Below are 19,916 nucleotides of genomic sequence, written 5' to 3' on the forward strand. Positions count from 1 at the left end.
GTGCATGCTTGAAATTCCTTAGATACAGCGGTGGCGGCGAGGCGACACAACCAGTCAACTTGATGACAAGTCATTTTGAATAGATTTAGGAATGAAGCATCTCTGGTTAAAATGGACTGTTGAGCAAGAAAAATGTTGATGTTGCCATTTATTGTGTGAGAAAAGACAAAAAAGTACAAAAACCAATGCGTCCATTGAGCACACAGTACACGTACGCGTGATTAATAAACCTCATGATTGCAACTGTTCATGTGTCAAAGCCTTTTAATTCACTTTGTGATCTCAAACTGAACATCTGCACGTCTCCTTTTAAAAATAGACATCTTGGGTTACATCCAAATAAAAAAAATTCAAAAATGGGTACATTGGATTTGATGTTTTGCATGTCACAACATCACAGTTTGAACATACACAGCAAGCCGCTTTGGCAACGGGATGCTTCAGAGTTGCTTTTGCACAAAGTGAGGTAGGTGTGTGTTATGGTTCACAAAAAAGACGAAGAAGAAGAAAAAAAGTACGTGCGTGCGTGCGTCAAGCGCTCGCTCAGTTGCTTGCTCCAAATGCAGTGTGGCGATCCGGGGCGGGCCCGCCACCCTGCTCAATACAAGTCTTTCATGAACAAGGACAACGTCGAGCGAGGAAAAGCGAGCGAGCGAGCGAGCGAACGAGGGAGGGAGGGAGGGAGGGAAGGAAGAAAGAAGCCAAGGAAGGAGTGAAAGATTAAAAGTGCACTGTCGATTCACACCAGGTGCTGGCTGGCTGGCTGGCTGGCTGGCTGGCTGGCTGCCTGGCGAAGCTTTGCTGTCTGTCAACTGAGTGACTAAAGTGCAAGTGGCTGAGGGAAAAGGTCACATTATTGGAGGACGAGGAAACGGCGACACCTGTGGCCACAGGCCGTAAATTCAAGTGAGGAAGGGTTAGGGGAAAAAAATGCAAGATGAAAAACACATCTTATGCTTCTATTTGATTGCCAGTAATGAAGCTGCCTTCAACATCACTTTGGATTTTTGCTTGTCAACATTTCATGCATGCCATCACATCAAAAAGAGATCATGAGAAAAGATGCAGAATGATGTGGCTATTATTTGGAAAACTATCCCGTTTTGTATATTACTCCAAGATGCCACTAAGTTTAGCCTGGGTTGTTAGGAGTGAGAGAGTGGCTGCTGTAGGCCCAGGAAATGCAGCATGTCAAATCCTTTGTAAGCAATGTCAAATGGAATTTTCCATCATGCGTATTTGATTTGCATTGGCATTTTTCAAACCAAATCAAAGCTATTTATTTTGAATGTTGCGTTTAATATTGTTTTAGCATTTGTGGTACACTTAGTTTTAAGAATGAAGACAATTCCAACCATTTTTAGCGGGGCGGGCGTCAATGACTCATCGTAAATTTAGGAAATTTGTCTCGTTTTAACAAACACTACGTCCGATAGTTTAGTGCATCTTAAAGCAGCTTTTAATATGACTACAAATGTAGAAAAAAGTTCAAATGTGTTACTAGCAGAATTGACCCAGAGTTTCAATCATTGCTAAAACATTTAAATGAGGCATTTCATGACTACCGTAACTCCTCATATAGTGGCTGGGGGGGTATTGACGTCACTAATTCATCCAAGAGACTCAACATGTTTCAAAAAGTGTTGCTCTTCTGATGAGCAACAGATTAAAAAATGCAAATAGCTTTCAGTTACTCCCCACATGTCAAAAAAGGGAGAACTTTGCGGGGGTGGGGGGGCACTATTTGAGGAAATACGGTATCTCAAAGACCAGCAGCCTGCGGATCTGTGTGGGACAGCCACCTAAAGAAATAAAATATGGATTAATAGTTCAGCGACATTTCCGATCATCAAATGGCCCTGCGAAAACAAAAAGTTAAAGCACATTGAATAAGTGTTAAAGGTGCGTGCAACTTTTGAATCATTCCGTTTCAAAAACCTTACGAGGTTACGAGCATTTCTCTGCTCACGTGGAACATCTTCCAAAAAAATAAAACATTTAAAAAGTGCATTGTGTGTATATAAAAACAAAAAAAAAACAAATACAATACCTCAATAAACAAGGTGCAAATAGATTCAATGTGAATCTGAGCTTCTGACTTATTCTTAAGTATTACGACTGGCATGGTCAGTACTTGATCATAAAAAAGAAAAATCCACTGGATTTAGCACAAACACTCAACAGAAGAACAAAAGGGGGCTGGGGGGGGAAGAACCTTTGGAATGTCACTTCAACCCAAAACAAACGCAATAGAAAGGATAAAAAAACTAAGGCTTCAGTTCATGATAACAAATGTACAACAGACACAAGTCAAGTTTTGCATGCACAATCCACAAATCAATTGTGCTCATCGTACCCTTGGCTACGCTACACTTGGGTTAAGGCTCTTTGGTGTGTGTGCGTGTGTGTGTGTGTGTGTGTGTGTGTGTGTGTGTGCGGTTTTTGTAACTGAGGGGAAATACCACTAAATTGTTCAAGCCAATTGAGTCTTCATAGCTCAAAGTACGTCGGTTCACACAGGCACGGGCAAAGTGCCTTGACTATCTTTAAAAGGACATACACATCGAGCTAGCAAGCTATCAGTTGGAGTAGCAAGAGGGACGGACGGGCCAGCACGTTGCCACACCCAATCCAGATCGGCCAAGATTTACGGTTAGCTCGTAAGGAACTCAAGCCTTCCCACAGCACAGGACAATCATTTGGAGAGGACGGGCAGGAGGCTGACAAAGGAGAGAAAAGGCCCAAATCTGGCCCAATTGTTGCGACGTGGGCATCCTTCGGTAGCGATATTTGTTTCATTCACGGACGGACGGGTAAGCCCGTTTGTTTCCTGCGTGAAACGTACAAATGAACTGCCCTGCCCTGCCTGCCTCCCGACGTGTTAGCTAGCACATTTCTGAGCTGAGCACTCTTGCTAGTATTTCAATTTGCAACATTCAGTGGCACTTCCCTTCCAATTTGTGAGGTAGTATTTGGCAAACAGTCCCAGAGTTAGGCACGGGAGGGAACACAAATATATAACAAGCAGGTACCTGCTCAAAGGCAGGACAAACATGGACGTCACACAGGCTAAAGTTGAAGCGGCTTCACATACCCGCTCGCTCACGGTTATATTGGCCATCTTTTTTATTTTTTAACCCTCAAGCAATCCTTTTTTTGCTTTTCCCCACTCACCAACACAAATGCGCTTATCATTTGACGTTCAGACACAAACTCAGAGTAAGAGCTATTTACGACGCCTGGACATTTGACCTAAAAATGCCTTCAACCGTCAACGCACCGCTCCGCCCAGTATGTCATTCGTATTTCTACACGGGTAATGGCTGCCCCCTCAAAGTGAGTGACACTTTTGGAAAGTCTACAAAACGAAACAAAACTGAGGTTGAATGGTACCTAAGTACGCATTTGCGAGACGCCTGAAAATCATTAGGAACCTTAGAAGGTCGGTTAAAAACTGCTGATAGCAGGTGACGTGGCTGTTCTGAGCCTTAAATGAAGGAAAACGTTAAAAAGTGCCTTCATCGGTTCGTCCATTTAACTTTCAACTGACGAGTGGAGCAAAGACAGGGCTTGGTTCAACACATTTGGACAAAAAACAGCAACCAATTAAAAAGTACCAATTCATGACGCTTAATTTCTGTGGAACTAAAATTGACATCGCAAGAGGTGCTCGCTCGCTCAATCGCTCGCTCACTCTCTTTGTGTGGAAAGTCAGTTAAAACGGAATCAAAGTGAACAGCGCCGCATGTTGGCCGCAATTTCAAGGGCCACGAGGACAGACACTGAGCCAGCCATTCGCTTCCCATAAGTGATGCCATGCCATGCAACGCGATGCGATGCAACGCGATGCAATGCTGCCACCTAGAGCGGAGACCACGCTACTGCAACCTCAGCCGGGACAACCAAATAAGCAGCGAGCTGAGCTCTCTTCCTAAATGTAAACTTCATGTCATAACCTAATGGTCACGTTCGGGTAGGGGGGGGCAACCATTATCCAGTCTTAGTGTCCACGTGTACCATACAACACAAACTTTTATCTTGGGCGTCATTCCTCTACTATATGAAAATGGCTAATCAAGCATGCGGTGTAGTGTTGGATTGTTCCAAGTTCCAAGGACGACACCTGCGTGCAAACGCGACGGCTAGCCGACTGACCGCCAAAACGGCAGCGTATCGTACGACGAGGGGGTTCGGGGGGGGGGGGGGGGGGGGGGGGGGGGGCACACGGGGTGGGGCGTGGGCGCGTAGAACGTTGACGTTCCTTGACTTTGCGGCGGCGGCAGCGGCGCGCTTCCCTCATCCGTCAATCAGCTGCACGTCAATGTGGGACAAATCAATCATGTGCCTGTGTGGCGAGCGTAACAATGGTGTTTAGGGGCTTTCGACAAAATAAATTGCACGGCAACGTACGAGCTGAACCTCCACAGTCAAACACGGAGTCACGCAAGAATGACTCAAGTGGCAAAGTTAGTCAATTCCAAATAAAAGTCACGAGCACAGGCACAATTTGATGACTCCGTTATTATCAATGTCAAAAAGGTACAATACATTCAAGGCAAGGTTCCCTGATCATTTGGCCAAACTCTGACTGCGGAGGTTCCTCTCGACTAATATGAAAGGAAGAAAGCAAATTACCTATGGAAGCTCATTTGAAAACTTGCGGCGTGTTGGGGACTTGAAAAGACGGCAATTGCTTTCCTTTGCTGAGGTATCATTCGGAACATCTGCCATAGATAGAGAAGGTGACACGCAGTTAGGGGCGGGGATGAAGATTCACTTCGCCCACGCAAGAGGGCAAAAAGAGGGCAAAAAGAGGGCAAAAAGGGGGCAAAAAGGGGGCAAAAAGCCCTCCCTCCCCGTGAAGGGAGGGAAATTCCTTGCTGGATGTATGTAGAGCTACTAAATGAGCAACAGGGGGCACTGTGAGACCGCGCAGGAAAACGTCATTACTGAACAATTGAAGGTTGGATTGGTTGTTAGAGAAGCAGAAAGAATGAGCGTTTAGAGCATAAAAGGACCTCTTCTATTTTCATAGCGACACAACAAACGCAGTATCCACATCATCTCCAAACACTTACCTCGATCGGACCGATGGATCTTAAAAGGCTCTGCAGCTGCACGTCGGTGGTGGACGACGACAGGCCCTCGATGGTGACGGTGCGCCGTAGACTCTCGCCGACCCTCTGGCCTTGTCGGGCACCCGCGGGACCTCCTCGACCCGCGGGGGCGCCCCCTCTTCCCCGGCCCGACACCACCACCTGCGACAGACGCGCACACGGAGTTGAAAACGCTTTCCTCTCAGCCATGCTGACGTTTCAATCTTTCATCCAACGGCGTGGTGAAGAGCAACGGTGAAAGGAGGTAGATAGTCTTTCTTGGGCGGGCGGGCGGGCTGGCGCGCACGCCTCAGTCATGGCTGACTTTCCTGTGATTGACTTATCATTTTTCTACAGAGATCATCAATGTCAGCGCACGCCTCGGCACACGTCTTCGTACGACGACGAGCCCGTGAGTGAAAGGTATACCGCATCAGATGCGTGCTGGTGGCTGCCTCAGCCTGTCAGCATCAGCGAGCGTGTCGGCAGCCTGGCTGGCGCTGACAGCCTGCCTGCCTGGCTGGCGCGCAGAGAGGCCGGGGGACCCGAGGCGGCCCCCACCCGTGAAACACGGCTTTCCGCTTGTCACGACCAGCGGCCGCAGCATTTAGTCGACGCTTTGCTTCCAACGATCAGTTTGATTCAAAAAGCAACGTGAACAATATACAGACCCTGTTCTGCTGCGGGTAGCCCATGCTCCCTCGGCCCAAATGTCGCATCCCTCCCGCGCCGCGCACTTGTTGTCCCGCCATGGTGACTTTCCTTTGGATGCTCTGCCTGAAAGGGTTGTCTGGCCAGGGGCCCGGCGGTGGCGGCGGCTGCTGCTGCTGCTGTATCGGGAAAGCCGTGGCCTCCAGGCCTTTCCCAGGCTGCAAGGCAATGCATGACAGACAAGCTTATTTTGGATTATTTTCTCCAAGTTGACTTGCACTATTTGATCACGCTTCACACACAAGCCAAGGGTCTTGGCGGCATTTTGTGGCAACAAAAAGGTGGGAACTTTTTAGCTGAAAAGCAATGAATATAAAGATGACTTTACGCGCCGTGTCGCCGCTCCTGTGTAACTATCGACTCGGCAAGGTGATTGTCTCATTAGCAAATAAAGTCGCAGCTTTGACGCGCGGGGAGGAATTGAAGGTCGTCTCTCGCGCGGGACTCTACGGCGAGACGTGACAGATCAATACGCGGAAAGAAAAGAGGCCGTATCTGCGACCCGCCCCGACTGGAGTAAATGGATTAGAGCCCCCGATAGAAATCCCAGCTCGCGATGGTGCCCATCAAATCCTAAACTGCATTACACTGGAACGACAGCAGCTGGATGCGCAGCCCATCCCCCACTTCACATCCTCGCCTCGCCTCGCCTCGCCTCGCCTCCTCCTTTGTGTCTTGCCATGCCATGCTTTGTATTATCCCTGATGAAAATATACTTTGCCTCTTATCACTTTGCCTAAGCCATCCAAATCCTCAAAAGTGGCAACTTGCTTAGCACAGGTATTATGCTTCACATCCGACGACCCCCCACCCCCACCCCCGCTGTCTCTTGCTTTTTCGAGCAGCAAAGATTAATTACAAGGGTCTTGGATTGGCGTTCCTTTGTCGCTTCGCACCTGAGGGACGGCTCCACGAGGGGGGCGGCTGACGGAGGGATGACGGCAAGGAGGAAAAGGCGGCAGATAACATTGTCAAGCTCTCGTTGATGACAGCGGAACAATGAGGAAGGGAGAGAATCTTTTTGCCGTTTCCATCTCTCGTTATCCCCCCCCCCCCTTCCAAAGATGCGGCGCGTCTGATAACCGCGACGCGGGTTTCCATTAAGGCGCTGACACGCGGTTATCTTCATCTGCAGCCAGCGTGATCCTCCGGGATGGGGAGGAGGATTCGGAGAGCTTATGAGTGTTAAACATGCCGGCCTTTTGTGAGTTTTCAATAAAGATTGCTGGCTAATTAAAGGCACGGCACTCAAGCGAGCGGAAAATGGCGCTAATGCTGCTTGGCTTTCTTGGGGTTACTGTCACTCTCCAAGAACACCAAACCGCCCCCAATTTCTACACGTTGCCCTTATAAGAGGACGTCAACCTTTAAGAGCCGTGACGAGGTGTCCCGCAAGTTTGCAGATAAATGTCACACGAGTCTCTCTTTGACGCGTCGCCGTAGCGGGTGTTCGTTAAGGCGCAGTGCCCTAAATATGGTCCTCACCTTTTGAGTAAAAAGAAAACCCCACCTAGCCTTGTCCCCCGTCAATTGCGGGGCTTTTCTGTATCTGGACATAAGTGTGTGGGTGAGTGCGTGTGTTAAATTGGGACAAAGTAAATGGAAAAGCTTTGCTCACCGCGCCGGAAAGTTTGACCACTCGGACTTTTTGCGGCAAGTGCTGGCCTTCGCCGTCAGCGAGCTTGGCGCGCTGCATCACCGTTCTTTTCGCCCCAGGTTTAAGTCCTTGAGCCTGGGGCTGGCCAGGCCCCAGCGCGGGAATGTTTTTTAAGCTGATCTGAGCAAACTGGTCGGGAGCGCCGGCTTTGTTGACATTCAGCGGCCCGCTCGTCCTTCTCTGCTGCTGCTGCTGCTGCTGCAGAGGGCTTTGCGGCTGGGGCTGCCTCCACTGCTGCTCCGGACCTGGCCGGAGAGTCTGTGGCTGCTGGCTATTTGCCGTTCCCATCTGTAAGCGTGACTTGACATTGGGGCGAGGCGCCGCGCCGTTGGGATTACCGAGCGACTGATTGAAGGGCTGCTGGGGTCGCTGCGGCGGCGGTCTCTGCTGTTGCAGCGGAGGAGGCTGACGTTGTTCCGGCGGCTGCGGCGGCTGTGGCTGCTGCTGCGGCGGCGGCGGCAGCTGCTGCTGCTGCGACACCGGTAAAAGCAGGACCTGCGGGGCAGGCGCTGCCGGCTGTTTTTCTTGGCTCTGTGTTGGCGCCGGCGTGCTGATCCTGTCCAGTAGCTCTTTTTTCCTGACGCCAGCCTGCATCTGCCGCCTCAGCTCCTTCCTCCTCAGGATCTCCTCTCGGAGGCGCTTCTGCTCCTCGATCTTCAGACGGTACTGCCGGGTCTCTTCGTCCTCGTCCTGCGTCGCGAGGGGAGGAACGCCGCGTGGCGGCAAACGTTACCATGGTGTATCGGCGAGGTCGTGACATTGAAACGTAATCAGAGTTAAGCGATCGTATCGATCGCTTCCCCAGGCTGCTGTCATTAGCGACCATGTGATTAGCTTTGGAATGAACGGGAGTCGCTAATATGCTTGACTGATGCCGGGAGTGGAAAGAAAGCCAATGGAGCTCATGACTTACACAATCATTTAGTAGTTTGGCCAGGAAGACTGAGGAAATGCTCAAATCAAATTCCGTGGGGAAAGACATCGAACTCAAGTCCTAAAGCTTTTTGGGTGAAAAATCTGACCTGCGCTTCGGCGCTGCTGGGGCTTTCCTTGCAAATGACCGTCCTGCCGGGGGCCCCGGGCTGCGGGCTGGCCTTGTCAGCAACCTGGCCCCTTCCTCTGCCGCCTCCAGGCAGCAGCGCGTGAGCACGCTGCACGGGACGCACCCCCTGCGTTGCCTTGGCGACGGGCCTGACATTGGCGCCGAGGGAGGCCATGTTTGCGTTGCCAGGTGCTACGGGGAGCTCCCGTAGGTTGCTGTTGCGCTGAGGGTGGATTTGCTTGGAAGCAGGTGCGTTCTGCAGAAAGGAGAAAACAAAAATCGACAACAAACATTTTGTTGCTACTACGCATCAGGGGGTCAGCAAACAGCGACGCACAAAAAAAAGTCTCACCATCCTTTGCCTGTTGGCCATGTTGCGCTGTTGTACGTTTTGCAGGCGGGGGCTGGCCTGTCTCGGACCGCTGTGCGACAGCTGCTGCTGGAAGAGATTCTGTCCGTGGTGCAGCAAGCGGGGAGGCTCGTTGAGGTTGAGCCGTTGCTGCTGCTGCTGCTGCTGCTGCTGATGCTGCTGCTGCTGCTGCTGATGATGGTGGTGGTGGTGGTGGTGGTGGAGGAGCTCCTGCCGGTGGTGCTGTTGGTGGATGGGCTGGTGGGAGGGTAGCGAGTCCTGCATTGGAGGCTGAGGGGGCCCGGGTATCAAGCCCTGAAACAAATCATTTCAACAAGGTTGATTGATTGATTACAAATCCATCGATCTATTGTTTGCCTTACCACTACCATGCGGCGACGTGAGCGTTAATGGTGAGCGCTTCAATCACTAGAGGGCGCTCTTGTCTCAGTCTCAACAGACTGCAAATGTGCCATTAATACCGGAGCCTTTAAAGACCTTTTCGCTTCACTTGCACTGAATATCATTGCTGGTGTTGTTATGGTGTAAATACTGCTCCGTCCGGTACAGCAATCAGTTCAATAATCAAATGCAAAGATGACTATCATAAACTTTTGTTGTCGTCGTCGTTGTTGTTGATGATGATAATAAGAAAAGCGGATCTCGATAGAGCAAAAAACAACAATCGGATGTCAGTCGCTCTCACTCGTACCTGCATGCCAAATTGGGCTTGCGGCGGAGGGAAGAGGCCTCCCTGCTGACTGAAGGGCTGACGAGGGTTGAGGAAGGGCCTGGACTGGTTGGGAGGGGGACCTTGTTGATTCAAGCCGACCAGCCCCTGGTGGCCTTGGGGAGGGGGGAGGCCGGGCCTCGGCGGCTCTCTGGAGAACAGTCCGAGCGGGCCCCGCTGGCCGAAGGCCGGCGCTCCGAAACTCATGTGACCCTGAGCGGGCATTTGCTGCTGATGCAGGCTGGCGTTCAGGAGCGGGTTGGGATCAAACATGAGCTGCCCTGGAAAGCTTGTCGGATCCGCGCGTTCCGGGCCTGCGTGACAAGCAGAAGCAAGAAAACAACACAGATGTCAGAATTTGTAACCTAGGTAAATCCCTCTGCAGGTGTGTCAACGTGCTATCAAGGTGAAAGGCTAAAATAGCACACAAGTACTGACTGGAAATATAAAAGAATGTACATACGTAGGTGTTGACTGGCCTTTTCCCACAGCTCATTGAAATGAATGCAAAGCATATGGAGCAACATGCATTTAACATGAGCGCTGCGCTGCACTGCGCTGCGCTGCGCACCCCCACTGATGTGGAATAAGATGAAAGCACGGTGACCTTTGTGCCAGCTTGGCTGGCACCAGACTCACCTCCCATAAAGAGGGGTTCCCTGTCCGGGGGGCCTTGACGCGGCTGGTTCCTGAAGGGCTCCATGTGATGATGAGGCGGCCGCTGGGGCTGACCAAAATCATTCGCCATGTGCTGATGATGGAAGTCTCCCGGTGCCTTGCAAAACAACGCCTTGAGGATCAGGCAAACTGTATCGGCGGCTGCGATGATCCGAATGGTCCGGCCGGAACGGTTTTAAACCTGGTTTTAACGCCAAGGCGATCCTAAACAATGTTTTCTGGGAACGACGCAACTTATTTGTTCTGCTTTACGACTCTGCCTGCCATTCTCCATAAGGGTCCATCTTCCCCCCTCATTACATAGCAGCCTAATTGAGGAAAATGATTCCATGACTCTCCTCCCGTGTCAATGAGTAAATAACTGCACCCGGGGCCATCATTTGCGAGGACTTTTGGGTAGCCGGCCGCTCCTTGTAATTGAACATGCGTGCCAATCAGTCTAAGCCACATTAATGCGACTTGGGCCTTGATGAAGTCGAGGCTAACAGGGCGGGGGAGGATTTCAAAGTGCCCTCATCATTGTTTCAAGCACTTAAGCTTTCGGTCTGTCCATTGCATACGTTTCCATCTCGTATCTATCTTGGTCGGAGAAGCTGATAACAAGCGTCTAATCCCTCCCTCATTGGAATTCAATTAGCTCTCATCACCGCCTGCATTGTTCTTCCAAACCTTCATCTCTGTTGAAAAATGAACCTGCTATTCAACACGTGCCACTTCCACAAATGGGATGCCCGCCGCCTCCCAGCTCATTGTCAATTACTTAAGATGCTATCGAGGCGGCTTAAGCCATCTTCGTCGAGCGAGCCAGTCCCCAAAAGTTGCTTAACACAAAGTTAATCAAAGAGGCTTAAGGACAGGAGGGAGGGGAGAGTGTTTGAAAAGGTCAAGACAGGCACCATTTCACAATGACGACTGGAAGAGCGCGGCTCATCCGCTCGCTTCTAATCCTCCATAAAGTGGCTTGGGGGGCTGGGCTGGCCTGGGCCGGGCTGTTCAATACGCCGCCGATGCTGAGCCCTCGCCAGCCCAGGGATAACTGAGACTAATCGTAATGAGAGGTCAAAAAATGAATGCAAACGGTGAGCGTCAACTCCGTTGAAGGAACGGCGTGGCGTTTTTTGTGTTATTGTTCTGCGACCGACCCACCGACCGTGCGGGCTGTCAATTCACCGTATTCAGCTGCATGAAATTCACGCCTGTAGTGATCTTTATCACTTATGTACTGCGTATGGAGATGTTGGGGTGTCGGCGAGGAAGCAAATGTCTAATTTGAGCCCCATAATTAAGCAGCAGGAATTTCAAAAGCACTCATGAAAATTCCGTTCAATAACTCTGGAGGCCAAAGCCCCCGCCCGGCTGCCGTGGGATGATAATGTATGATAATCACGAGCCAGCGCACGTCCACTGCTAAAAGGGCCGTTCCCGACCGGCGTGTGCATTTCAAACGGTGTCCGTGGCAACCGCAGCCTCAATTTCATCGGCGCATGGAAAATGGACGCCGCCGCCGCGCGCGCGCGCGCTCTTTATCAAAAGGCCTTTTTCAGTCCGGCCGGCACCACTGGCAAAAGAAATAAACAGCTGCTGTGCTATCAATGGCGCACAAATGAACATCAAAACAGACTTATGGATGGATTGGGCGAAGTGTATAAAAAGGAGCAAAGACGCCAATCCAATCAGCGACTATAGCGGGCGAGCTGCTCCCTCCCCGGAGCGTAATGACTTTAAAGTTATCCCTGGCTCAGATCCTTTGAGAGTGAAATCAAGCCAGGAAGACTCGAGGTAGCCCACGTGAAATTGCGCTTAGGAACAAATACGTGGCGAGAGGCCCACCCAGCCCCGTGAAAATACCACCATGTTTCATTAAGTCAAATAGCACTTGGAGAAAAGGGAATTTGAACCTCCATTATGTGTGGAGACGGCCGCTCTGAGCCCCAGCCCCAGCCCCAGCCCGAGCGAGCGTGACGAGCCGCCGCTAACCGAGTCCCGCCGGCCGCTCCCACCTCCGGCCGGCTCCTATCGCGCTTTTCCAGTTATGTCGCCGCCATCGCCGCCACGCCTATCGGTGTTTACAAATTGGCTCCGAGAGCACTGCTCGGACTGATGATACTTTTGCACGGAGAAGCTGGCTAGTGTGGAGCGGTGGCGGCCGGCGGCAAAGTGCAGCTGCTACTTACAGGAAACCTTTGAGGGCCCACCGCAGGCCGAGGCTGGCTCGGAGCAGGAGGCATCAAGGGCGCTGCGATGAAAAGGAGGGCCGTCGGCAGAGAGGTGGAAGACAAGGACCACATCATTACAAGGAACTTTACAACTATTTCTTCAATCAAGTAACACCGAGGTTGTGTTGGGAAGGCGAGGAAAGGAGCAAATCAATCAATCAATCAATCAATCAATCAATCAATCAATCAATCAATCAATCAATCAATCAAATAAGCCTAACATGCTTTGGTTGGAGCAAAACTTTGCCGGACAGACAGGCCAGATAAACCCATCGCGGGGAATGAAATATCACCAGACCCCAAAAAAAAAAAAACGATCCTATTAATGGTAGCAAGGGCTATTCACTTGTCACTCGCCTTGCCGACAAAATGACATTCTAATCCAGACAGCTTGTGCGGACAGCGGGAAACCGGCAGCCAGATTTCAAATTGCGTGGGGGAGAAAAGAAAAAAAAAAGGTGATCCGGTGGGGTCCATTTACAATGCAAAACGTGGCGGCAGAGAGCCCGAGGCAGCCTAATTCCTAAGGAGGAATTGCTTGGCTTCCGCTCAAGCGGCAGAAATGTAGTCATGTATCATCTTTACAGCACGCCCTGACGCCTGCATAAACATGATTTCTCCACTTTGGGGAACCAACCTGGCCCAGTGGACGGTGCCGAGCCTCTGAAATGGGGGTTGATGTGGATGTTTTTGGGGTGCGTTGGCTGCTGCTGCTGATGATGGTGGTGGTGGTGGTGGTGCTGCTGCGGCTGCTGCTGCTGGTTGTGTTGATGGCCAAAAGTGGCCGGCGGGGAGCCCAAAAGTCGCGGCGGCGCCTCCATCTGGGGCTGCAGCGGTGAGCGGTGCGTGGTGATGAGGGGCTGCAGGGGCTGCTGCCCGTGCGAGCGCTCTTGGAAGGGGTGGGGTCCCCGCGGCCGGGACAGCGGGTGGTGCGGCTGCTGCTGCGGCTGTTGGTGGGGAAGATGGAGGAGAGGCATTCGAGAGGACTGCTGATGTTTAGGAAGGGATGGAGGAGGAAAGAACCAGACCGTAAGCTGTGTCATTACTAAACAGTCAATTAGTAGCAAAGCATTCAGGTCGAATTTGGGATACAAATGCTAGTTTGGACTTTTACCCGCATGTTGCCGCCCCTTGGGTGGAAGTTGTGCTCATTCATTCGTACTCTGTGTCCACCTCTCACGGTGTGCATTCCGAATCCAGCATAGCCGCCGCCGCCGCCCCTTCCTCCTCGACCCCCGTAGCGATTTTGCCGTTTATACCGTTCTTGCTGCTCCAGCTCTATGAGATCCCTTTTGGCCTTCTCCGACAGTTCTGCAAAATAAAAGCACTCAATTGAAGCTTTCGTGGCAATTTTCAAAAGGCCTTTTTGCTACCTAGCGTTTCGGGGATATTCCTCCGCTTAGTGCCGGCATCGGCCAAGCGCACGACAACGGCGTCCTTCCTCTCCGACTTGAAGCGGATACGACCGGAGTCTCCGTCGTCTTCCTCGTCGTCGTCGGAATCCTCCTTTGGCGCTTCTTCGGCCATGGCTTCGCTTCCGACCTGGGGGCAAAACATTTGGCAATGGAAGGGAAACAAGCAGAAAGGTGCTTCTGCTCCACGAATGCGACCATATCCCGCACTGTACCTCTTGCCTTTCAAAGACCTGGGAGCCTTCCGCCTCTGCCTGCTGTTCATCCCCCAAATTCTCCTCCTCGGGGGCCACTTCCTGCTCCACTCCTTCTTCATCCTCATAGGTTTGATATTCATTGTCCTGTCGGCCGGCCGGCGGCCAAAAAGGTTGAAAAAGGGACTGTTGTGAATTGGTGCAAACGAAAAAGGTTTCAAAAGTCTACATCGTAAAAAAAAAAAAAAAAAGATGAACTAATTGCATTGAGGCAAATACAAATGGTGTAGAGGGGAAGCCCAAGCGCCCCCCCCCCCTTCTGCTAGCAAATTAGCATAACAGTGGGAGCATGGCTTCATTACTATTCCTGACAGCATTTGAAATTCAATGAGATGTAAATGATGGACATGATAGTATAGAGAAACGTGGGCAAAACTCCATCACAGTCTGCAGACGACAATCGCAGACTAACTCAAGATGCCATCATTTGCCGCTAATTCCCGATAACCAAGGAGATTGATTGATTCCAATATGAAATAAATGTGATAAGATTCCAAGGGGGAAACTGACTTCATTGGTCAGATTTTTTTTAAATAAAATACATTTTGCCCATATTAGAGCCAGCTATTCCAACCACATACGAGTGAGGGGGAACACCGATGTAATGATCTGAACGTGGCGTCGCTGTGTAAAAGCAAGCGCTCGCTGCGTAAACGAGTCCAACGTGTTGCCACGCAAACGGTAGCAGATGACAAGCACTTTAAAATGTGTGTTTCACCCCCACGTGGCAAAGGCGCCACAATGAGCGAGCGCCATTCAAGTGGCGTACGGCTTGCTTGCTTGCTTGCAATTAAAACAAAACTCAGAATCAGCTTTATTGGCCAAGTTTGCGCATGCCAAACAAGGAATTTGACTCCGGTTGGCAACATAAGGTCAAAGCAACAAACAGTGTAGGGCCAGCCACAAAATCAGTTGGATGGGACGGACGCACGCGCGCCCATGCCCATGTGAAGGCCAGGCGTCCCCATCGTTTTGTCCATATCTATCAGGTGCCCAACAGCACGGGGCACGTTGGCCGACCGATGGACGCCTATCTTTGATCCTCTTAGCGTTGAGGCCAGCAAATAAAGAGAAGCTCACCATCAATCACCAGGGACGTGTATAGGACTGTCCTCAGGACGGTCAATAATCTTTTCACCTGCACGACGCCGTTATCAGATGCGGCGGATAAAAGCCTCCATCAAACGGCCGTCCGGCCGGCCGGCCATCCCAACCTGCACGCATTAACCTCGGCGAGTGGCAGCACAAAGCGTCTCCTTAATCGCCCGGAGATAGCGAGCCCAAGGTCACAATGGCGCTCGGCGGAGCGTCGCCTCCCGCCAAACAAGCCGTCAGCGGAAACGTTGTCAGCGTGATGGAGAAATTATGCGATAGCAGAGGGGGGTAAAAAAAAAAATAAATAAATAAATAAAGACCTACATCTCCTTCTCCCTGAACAGATTTCCAATTCTCACAGTCACCAAAAGGGAAGCGATATCTTTCGGACACAATAGAACACAAAAATGGTCAACTAGAAGTGAATTAAAGAGGCCGGCGGCGGGACATCCTAATATACAAACATAAGACCCCAAGGAGGATGCAGACCATAGAAAATAGATGGATGGTGAAGGTCATGGGTCAAATCTCTGACTAATTGATATGGATGCAGTCTCTCAACTCACTTGAAATTCTCCATCAATGGGCTCATTGATTTGGATGTCGAGCACTTCGTCTGCGGCGTAATCTACTTGGTCTTCGGCCACCATGTCCCGGGCGTAGTCGTCGGAGTATTCCTCGCGTTCCCGCGGGTAGCCCGGCTCCGCGCTCGTGTCATCGTAGTCGGCGGCGCCCAGGTTGACGGCGTCATTCGAGTAGGTGACTCCGTACGGGGCGTTGACGCTCACTTCCTGACCACTGGACACACGTCACTTCACGTCATACGGAAGCAAAAGGAGGGATTGCTGAGCTGCCTTACCTCATGTGTTCTTCCTCATCGCTCTGTAGAAGAGCATCATTCAGCTCTTCGTCCTCATCTTCAGAAAGATTCTGGAGGGGAGAGGGAAAAGTCAAAGTATGGAAAGAAAATGTGACTATGTCCGATTTTTGGGGGGACGACTTACCTTCTTACCCGACGGTGAGAATTCTTCTAACAAATCCTCCTCCAAATCGCTTTGGGGGAGAAAAGACAAGCATTTGGACACATCTCAGAAAACACAGGTGGGTTTTTTTTTAAACTGGGAGCACGACTTACCTCTCTAAATCATCATCTTCGCCCCTCCTCCTTCGTGAACGCTCCGTTCCAGGCTTGTCATATTCATCAAAGGTATCATCTATGAGAGAAAAGAAGAATGCAATATCCCTCCCTTCAGGAAATCATGATTTCACGACCGTGACAATCCAAAGGAAACCAACCACTTATTATCTATCCACAGGCTTCCAATTTGACCGGCTTAGTTACTAACAGAAACCACTGCTATTCGATAACACTGTACATCAGGGGTCACCAACACGGTGCCCGCGGGCACCGGGTAGCCCGTGAGGTCCGCATGAGTCGCCCGCAGGACTGTTCTAAAATTAGCTCAAATAGCGGCACTTGTCAGTGAGCTGCATCTATCTATTTTACAGTCAAACCTCGGTTTCTGAACGTCCCGGTTCTCGAACAAATCGGAATTTGAACAAAAAATTCGAGATTTTTATGCTTCGGTTGTTGAACAAAATTCGGAGGTCGAACCTCACGAGATGAGCCGGGAGGACCCGAGAAAACCCGACCGCGCGGCCCGGATGCCGACTGAATCTGTAGTAATTGTATTTTCGTTACTTTGAGGATTGTATTAATCCCTAATCATGCCTCCAAAGAAAGCAAGTGGGAGCAGAAAAGCCGTCCTAAAACACAAAGACGCTCTTAAAGCAATGCGACACTGAGCGCCCGGCGCGCTGCAGTTGCGCGATCGGACCAAATAAAGCTCCCCGAGCACTGAAGTCCACTTAAATTTTAGAAAGTACATCAGGACTTTAAAAATATTTTCTAAATTTCAGCGACGGCTCTGTCACAATAATGCGACCAGCGCTGTGCAGTTGCGCGGTCGGCGACGTGCTACGGTTGCGCGTTCGGCGGTGCGCTGCAGTTGCGCGATCGGAGAAAAATGCGCAAATGAAAAAAATGTTTAAAAAAAAAAAAAGGGGGGGTTTTTTTAGTCTTGGAACGGACTAAAATTTTCTCTATTATTTGTAATGGGAAAAATGGATTCGGAATTCGACCGATTTGCTTCTCGAACCGCCTTCTGGAACGGATTGTGGTCGAAAACCGAGGTTTGACTTTATTTTTGCTATTCTTGTTAAAATCACATACATGAGAACTGGAAATGACAATAATAACAAAGTGAAAGCTAAATTGAGTAAATTGGCTATTTCAGAAGTGTGTGTCAAACTGGTAGCCTTTTGCCTTAATCAGTACCCAGGAAGTAGCTCTCGGTTTAAGAAAGGTTGGTGACCCCTGCTGTACATTAATTGCAGACAGATAACAAAAGGGTGGCGAAGAACTACTTTCGTCTAAATAAAGATCCTCAACTGCAACAGTATTTGAACACCGGGATGCCGAAGCACAACAGTCAATAGGTCAATAAAACACTGCAAAAGTCACAGCGATTTTCCTTGTCATGTACTGTACTACCTTTCTATTTGGATCAAGCTTTAGAAGCATGTTACGGCATTTTGAAACGAGCACAAAAACAGCGAACAGTAGTGACATGGCGTTCAGAAAACAATAACATGCGTCAGTGCAAATGAAATACCGTTTAGTTGTGAGCCGGAGCGAGATCATTACATGCTGCAGTGAGGTAAGAAAACAACGACGTCGGTGGATTTGTTGCCATATAGTCAGTCCTGTTATTGCGCTTTGGTTGATCGCTATAGCGTTCGCGGGATGCATTGAGCGACGCAACTAAACCAAACTACGAATTCGGATGAGTTACACGAAGCCAAATCTCAGCCAGCCACCGAATAAGCTAAGCAAAATCCAAACAAATACAACCCATCCAAACGTCCGACTTAAATTTGATTGGGAAAACCTCAATTTCGGTGTATGTACAAAACCAGCTAGCCAACACGGCTCACGTTAGCCGCTCGGCTAAGTTAGTTAGCCTAGCACCCGTAAGGAAGGCAAGAGCCGCTTACCCTCGTCATTGGCCGACATGGTGCGCGAGCGCTTTCCGTTTGAGGAGTGCGACTAGACTGGGGCTGGGGCTGGGGCTGGGGCTGGGGCTGGAGCTGGAGCTGGGGCTGGGGGGAACATTTGGTAGTAGTTACAAGGTCGGAAAGGCGAAATGCGCGATTGGAGCAAGTAGTGCTTTCGAAGCAACGAAGGAAAGAACAAGCGCGCGGCTGCTCAGTACCCCCCGCCGCGCTATGTCGCTAGCTAACTAACTAGCCGAGCACAAACATGGCAGCGCTCTGCGCTTCCGTTCTCATTGCGGGTGAGGGAAAAAAACAGTGCCCTCGCTCGGCGAGGTGAGGAAATACAAGACCGAAAACAACTGTTTTCAGAACAAGAGTTGGCTGGCGTCTTCTGCTGGAATTAATCAATAACAACTATAAGAAAAAACCCATTAAAACAACTCTTCGTTTATTTGTTAATCAGAGGCACTTTATATGAATGTATGTAATGTACGTGGCAAGTCAATGATGAACATAGCCATATTATTGTTCAACCACAGTACCAATCGAAGAATAGGCACTGTATATAGAGCATTGATTGGTAGAAGGATGGAGTCCTGCATTTGTTTAATCCTTCAATCCGCAATACAAAGCGGTCATGAATATATAGAACGTTGATGTGGAATATTTGGGGTAATTCAAGTCATAAAATTCACATAGCGCACCTCCGTAGCTACTACACCATCCTTCTTCCCCATCATTCATCATTTCCATCAGACGATTCGTTAGCCCCCCTTGAAATTCCTCCCGGGCTGAAAAAGGTCAACAAAGAAGGTGCGAGACAACCAAAGAGAGGTGAGCAGTGAAGTGAAACCTCATTGTATTGCCTTATTATGGGCTCCCGCTGTGAGGAGGAAGCCATTTTGTGGCACCAACCAGGTCAATATCTGCAAAGATGGCTTATGGAGGGGATCAAGGGAGCAGATGATGCATATTCATGGAATGCAAGAGAAACAGCGTTCAATACAATCAGTTGTTTTGCTTATATGTTTTTTGTCACTGTCCGTGGCAATGGCTACCATATGTCATGTCATTACACATTCACTCCATACAGCTGTTCCTGGAAGCAATACAGTGTATTTATCGCCCTCCCTTCTGGATTCACTTTCCCAGGATTTGTTATTTCTCTCCCAAATAAATGGTGAAAAAGGAGAGCTGTCACACTCTATTATGGCCTGTCCAAATCCAGCGGTTTTCCATAACAATGCAAATAAAAAAAGAAAAGGGGTGCAGAGCCAAAGCGGACAAGATTTGTTATTTTCCCCCGACGGACGGAAAAACATGCCTGACGAAATCCAAACGTCTTTGAAGTGGTTTTATGCGCGAGACAATTGCCTCCTTTCCCATAGGAAAGTGAATCCCTTCAATTCAGGCTCAAAATTGTTGCCTGCACAAAATCGTAAGCAAGTTAAACTCTGCAAAGCAAAAATAGTAAAAATACTCAATGTTTGAAGACACATGGCAGACAGGTGGCAGGCAATAATGCGGCCTAGTGTTGTTTTATCTGTATGACTGGATTATTAACAAAAGTGTCAAGAGTGAAAAAATATGGTAACGATTGTGAAATAAGCCTAACATTT

The 19,916-nt window shown here is 49.8% G+C and overlaps 1 protein-coding gene across 4 annotated transcripts; it reads right to left on the bottom strand.

Annotated features, from left to right (window-relative positions):
• Positions 1 to 246: 246 nt before the first annotated feature.
• rbm33a (RNA binding motif protein 33a) lies at positions 247 to 18,559 on the bottom strand. 4 transcript variants are annotated; one of them, XM_049749010.2, is made up of 19 exons: positions 18,298 to 18,559; positions 16,376 to 16,454; positions 16,245 to 16,293; positions 16,100 to 16,170; positions 15,807 to 16,038; positions 14,107 to 14,232; positions 13,853 to 14,021; positions 13,594 to 13,790; positions 13,117 to 13,426; positions 12,438 to 12,499; positions 10,225 to 10,360; positions 9,568 to 9,899; positions 8,859 to 9,170; positions 8,487 to 8,762; positions 7,426 to 8,154; positions 5,768 to 5,965; positions 5,079 to 5,258; positions 4,636 to 4,724; positions 247 to 4,345 (listed from the first exon to the last, which is right to left on the bottom strand). In XM_049749010.2, exons 1-19 carry the CDS (start codon positions 18,314 to 18,316, stop codon positions 4,297 to 4,299), a joined length of 3,615 nt encoding a protein of 1,204 aa, XP_049604967.1. In that variant the 5' UTR covers positions 18,317 to 18,559; the 3' UTR covers positions 247 to 4,296. The 4 variants fall into 4 exon arrangements, with proteins under 4 accessions (XP_049604967.1, XP_049604966.1, XP_049604965.1 ...); XM_049749009.2 differs by having other exon boundaries at positions 13,117 to 13,465; XM_049749008.2 differs by having other exon boundaries at positions 13,117 to 13,468.
• Between the last annotated feature and the right edge of the window lie 1,357 nt (positions 18,560 to 19,916).

This window comes from Syngnathus scovelli, chromosome 18 (genome assembly GCF_024217435.2).
Source record: "Syngnathus scovelli strain Florida chromosome 18, RoL_Ssco_1.2, whole genome shotgun sequence".
Taxonomy (NCBI): Eukaryota; Metazoa; Chordata; class Actinopteri; order Syngnathiformes; family Syngnathidae; genus Syngnathus; species Syngnathus scovelli.